This window comes from Cebus imitator, unplaced genomic scaffold, assembly GCF_001604975.1.
Source record: "Cebus imitator isolate Cc_AM_T3 unplaced genomic scaffold, Cebus_imitator-1.0 Scaffold280, whole genome shotgun sequence".
Lineage (NCBI taxonomy): Eukaryota > Metazoa > Chordata > Mammalia > Primates > Cebidae > Cebus > Cebus imitator.
Window position 1 is genome coordinate 1,353,777 of NW_016107595.1, and position 5,203 is coordinate 1,358,979.

The window sequence follows — 5,203 nt, forward strand, 5'->3', positions numbered from 1 at the left end:
GATCTCTTGACCTCGTGATCCACCCGCCTCGGCCTCCCAAAGTGCTGGGATTACAGGCTTGAGCCACTGCGCCCGGCCTCATAATTTCATTTTTTAAATGCCAGCCTCAATTCTTTTCTTTTTCTTTCTTTCTTTCTTTCTTTCTTTTTTTTTTGAGATAAGGTCTCGGTCTTTCACCAAAGCTACAGTGCAGTGGCGCGATCCTGGCTCACTGCAGCCTCAACCTCCTGGGCTCAAGAGATCCTCTCACCTCTCAGCCTCACAAGTGGCTGGGAATATAGGCGCTTGCAACTACACCTGGCTAATTTTTATGTTTTTAGTAGAGATGGGGTTTTGCCATGTTGGCCAGGCTGGTTTCGAACCTCTGACCTCACATGATCTGCCCACCTTGGCTTCCCAAAGTGTTGGGATTACAGGCGTGAGTCACTGTGCCTGGCACTCTAATTCCAGTCTTTTTTTTTTAAAAAAAGATGGGGTTTCACCATGTTGGCCAGGCTGGTATTGAACACCTGACCTCAGGTCATCCACCCACCTCAGCCTCCCAAAGTGCTGGGATTACAGGCATGAGCCACCGCGCCCGGCCGAATTCCAGTCTCTCCTCTCAATGCCCATCCTCATTCCAATCTCTATCCTGATCTGAATGCCTGATCCTAGAGATTCGTAACTCAGCTAACCTAGACCAGGAAGCCATCCTCAAAGCCAGCTCCAACTTCAAGTTCAATATCACCACCGCCCCCTTGGCATCTGGACCCACTCCACTGCATCCTCCCTCTGGAGCCCACACGCCCACCTTGGCCCTGATGCAGGTGTCCAGGGCCGAGTTTTTGATGGCCAGCTCCAGCCTCAGCTGCTCCGCCTCCCTCTTCTTCTCTTCCAGCTCTTTAGCTAGGCTGTCTCGTTCCTTCCGCAGTGCCGCCTTCTCCTCTAGCGCCAGCTGGGTCTGCCGGGAGCATTCGGCTTGGAGCTTGGCCTCCCGGGCCTGAGCCTCCTTCTCCAGCTTCTGTTTGGCCTCCTGACTGGCCCGCAGGCCCCGCTCCGCATCCAGCTTCTGGCGTTGGAGGTCCGAGTTCTCGTGGGTCACGCGGTCAATACCGGCCCGGAGGCTGCGCGCCAGCTCCTCCACCTTGGAGGTCATGAGGCTGGGCATGTGGTCACAGGCTCTGCGGATGGAGGCCACTTCCGAACCCAGGGGATGGTAGATGTTGTAACTCATGCTGTCCAGGTTGCGTGGGATGATGGAGTCCCTCCACAGGTTACGAAGATCGGTCTCGAACTTGTCCTTGTCCAGGGGCAGGCAGAGGGACTGCACCTTTTGCAGTTGCTCCTGGGCCAGCTGACGCTCTTGGCGCTGCAGCTCCTGCGATTTCACACACTCGGCCAGCTGCTCCTCCGCCATGCGTTTGCTCAGCAGCATGCCTTCCTTATCCTTCGTGCAAACGGTCTTCTCCTTTTCTATCTCCACCTCCAGTGTCTTCGCCTTCTGACCCAGCATGAGGAGCAAGGCTAAGGAAACAGGATCAGGAGACTCAGGAAGATTGGGGGCTGTCGAGAGCACTGGATGGGGAGTCCACCACCCCAGCCTTAGCACTCACCATCACAGCTCTTGTTCATTTCCTTGAACTGATCTCTGCATTGCTTCTCGCTCAAGATGATGGCAGCCACGAACACCTGATCGTTTATGTAGACTACCTGCCCGGGAGGAAGGGGAACGACACAGGACAGAGCTTAGTGTCTTGCCCCTAGGGGCCGGACCTAGATCAGACACCCAGGTGGCCAGAGTGAGCTGAGTTCACAAGGGCATGGTTCCTTTTTTATTTTTAGATGGAGACTCGCTCTGTTGCCAGGCTGGAGTGCAGTGGCGCCATCTTGGCTCACTGCAACCTCTGCCTCCCGGGTTCAAACGATTCTCCTGCCTCAGTCTCCTGAGCAGCTGGGACTACAGGTGCCCACCAACAGGCCTGGCTAATTTTTGTATTTTTCATAGAGACGGGGTTTCACCATATTGGCCAGGATGGTTTCGTTCTCCTGACCTCGTGATCCACCCGCCTTGGCATCCCAAAGTGCTGGGATTACAGGCGCCTGGCCAAGGGCATGGTCCCTTTATGAGGGGATGTTGGAAGCCAGGTGTGGTGGCTCACCCCCCTAGTCCCAATTACTCAGGAAGCTGAGATGGGAGGATCACGGAAGCCCAGGAGTTTGAGAACAGCCTGGGCAATGTAATGAGACCCCATCTCAATGAAACAAACAAATGAATATAAATAAATAAAACAAAAATATATTGGATGCTTGTCTGATCTTCAAAAGTTTTTACAGTTGCTACTATCTAGAAATAAAAAGGCACAAAGTATAAATATATGCCACAACATAGATTAACTTTTAAAATATTACATCTACATTTATGGTCAACTGATTTTTTTTTTTTTTTTTTGAGACAGAGTTTTGCTGTTGCTGCTGTCACCCATTGCAACCTCTGCTTCCTGGTTCCAGCGATTCTCCTGTCTCAGCCTCTCGAGTACCTGGGATTCCAGGTGCTCGCCACCACAACTGGTTAATTTTTTTTGTAATTTTGGTAGAGATGGGATTTTACCATGTTGGCCAGGCTGGTCTTGAACTCCTGACCTCAGGTGATCTGCTCACCTTGGCCTCCCCAAAGTGCTGGGATTATAGGCTTGAGCCACTGAGCTCGGCCAAAAAATTTTCAAAAATTGAGATGGGCCGGCCAGTCATGGTGGCTCAGGCATGTACATCCATTCCTAGCTGGAGAATCGTTTTTTACAAAACAACAACAAAAAATAATAATAATAAAGGGCAAAGGGTCTGAATACACATTTCTCAAAAGGAGACATGCAAATGGGCCAGGTGTGGTGGCTCACGCCTGTAATCCCAGCAGTTTGGTAGTCCTAGGCAGGTGGATGTCCTGAGGTTAAAGGTTCGAGACCAGCCTGGCTAATGTGGCGAACCCTTGTCTCTACTAAAAATACAAAAATTAGCCAGGTGTGGTGGGGTGCACCTGTAGTCCCAGCTACTCTGGAAGCTGAGGCAGGAGAATTGCTTGGACCCGGAAGGCAGAGGTTGCAGTGAGCCGAGATCGCGCCATTGTACTCCAGCCTGGGCAGCGAGAGCGAAGCTCCATCTCAAAAAATAAAAAGTAAAAAAAAGAAGATATGCAAATGGCCAAGAAGCATATCAAAATATCAAAAGTTATTCAAAATCATTAGCCATTACGGAAATGCAAATCAAAACCGCAGTGAGATACCACTTCACGCCCACTAGGGTGGCTATTTAAAGAACCCATACAACCCCAAAATGAACAGTAACAGGTGTTGATGAGGATGTGGGGAAATCAGAATTCTCAGACAGTACTAGTGAGCATATACAATGTGGCCACTGCTTTGGGAAACAGTCTGGCAGCTCCTCAAACTGTTAAACATAGTTACCATATGACCCAGCAATTCCACTTCTCAGCATACATCCCGAGCAATAACACATATCCTCATATCAACTTGCCGGGGATGTGCCCAGCAGCTCAGTCCACAGTAGCCAAAGGTGGAAACAACCCAAATGCCTGTCAGCAGATGAGTGGACGCACAAAATGTGTTCCTTCCACATGTGGAATGTGATTCCGCCTTAAAAAGGAAGGAAGCGCTGATCCACGCTGCCATGTGGGTGAACCCCAAAAACATGATGCCCAAGTGAGAGAAGCCAGACACAAAAAGCCACATAGTGTGAGATTCCCTTGACATAAAACACCCAGAACAGGCAAATCCATAGAGACAGGAAGCAGATTAGTGACTGCCGGGGTTGGGGGAGGGAATGGGGAGTGACTGCGGATGGGAACGGGGTTTTCTCTTTCTTTCTTTCTTTCTTTCTCTCTCTCTCTCATTTTCTTTTCTTTTTTTTAAAGACGGGGTTTCACCATGTTGGTCAGGGTAGTTCATTTTCTTTTTGAGATGGAGTCTCACTCTGTTGCCCAGGTTGGAGTGCAGTGGCACGGTCTGGACTCACTGCAACCTCTACCTCCTGGGTTCAAGTGATTTTCCTGGCTCAGCCTCTCGAGTACCTGGGATTACAGGCACGTGCCACCACGCCCGGCTAATTTTTGCATATTTAGTAGTGATGGGGTTTCACCATGTTGGCCAAGCTGGTCTCAAACACCTGACCTCATGATCTGCCCACCTCAGCCTCCCACAGTGCTGGAGTTACAGGCGTGAGCCACGGAGCCCAGCCTAAGGGGGTGGGGTTTTCCTCTGGGAAGGCGAACATGTTTTAAAATGGACTGTGGTGATGAATGTACACCTCTGTGAATGTACAAAAAAATCATCAAATTTTACACTTTCAATAGGTGGATTGTATACTATGTAAATTACATCTCAATAAAGCTATTTAAAAACATTATTTATTATTTTTGTAATTGAGATGGAGTCTCGCTCTGTCGCCCAGGTTGGAGTGCAGTGGCACAGTCTGGACTCACTGCAACCTCCGCCTACTGGGTTCAAGTGATTCTCCTGCCTCAGCCTCCCAAGTAGCTGGGATTACACGTGCCCACCACCAAGCCCAGCTCATTGTTGTATTTTAGTAGAGATGGGGTTTCGCCATGTTGGCCAGGCTGGTCTCAAACTCCTGACCTCAAGTGATCCAACTGCCTCAGCCTCCCAAAGTGCTGGGATTATAGGTATGCGCCACCATGTCTGGCCAGCTGTTTTTCTTTTTGTCTCACTCTGTCACCCAGGCTGGCATGCAGGGGTACATTCATGGCTCACTGCAGCCTCAGTCTCCCCAGGCTCGGGTAATCTTTCCATGTCAGCTCTCCAGTAGCTGGGATTACAGCTGCCTGCCATGACATCTGTATAATTTTTGTATTTTTTGTAGAGATGGGGCCTCACTATGCTGCCCAGACTGGTCTCAAAGTCCTGAGCTCAAGCAATCCTCCCACCTTGGCCTCCCAAAGTCTTGGGATTACAGGTGTGAACTACCACGCCTGGCCAACAAAGCTGTTTTTGAAGAAAGTGTTCACAATTTAACAGACTATGGCCATACTTGCAAACTTTGGAAGAGAACCCTTTGCAGAAATATAAGAAGCTATGAAGAATGAGGAGAGGTCGTGTTTCTTTTTTTTTTTTTTTGAGACGGAGTTTCACTCATGTTACCCAGGCTGGAGTGCAATGGTGCAATCTCGGCTCACCGCAACCTCCGCCTCCTGGGT

The 5,203-nt window shown here is 49.9% G+C and overlaps 1 protein-coding gene across 1 annotated transcript in view; it reads right to left on the reverse strand.

Moving 5' to 3' along the window:
• The window catches only part of LOC108284512 (plasmalemma vesicle associated protein), a 21,623-nt gene that overhangs the window by 11,389 nt on the left and 5,031 nt on the right, over window positions 1–5,203 (reverse strand). The window contains exons 2-3 of the mRNA XM_017501242.2: window positions 1,593–1,689; window positions 791–1,503 (exon numbers count right to left, since the gene is read on the reverse strand). Of these exons, the coding sequence (XP_017356731.1) occupies window positions 791–1,503; window positions 1,593–1,689 (810 nt within the window). The remainder of the gene's footprint in view (window positions 1–790; window positions 1,504–1,592; window positions 1,690–5,203) is intronic.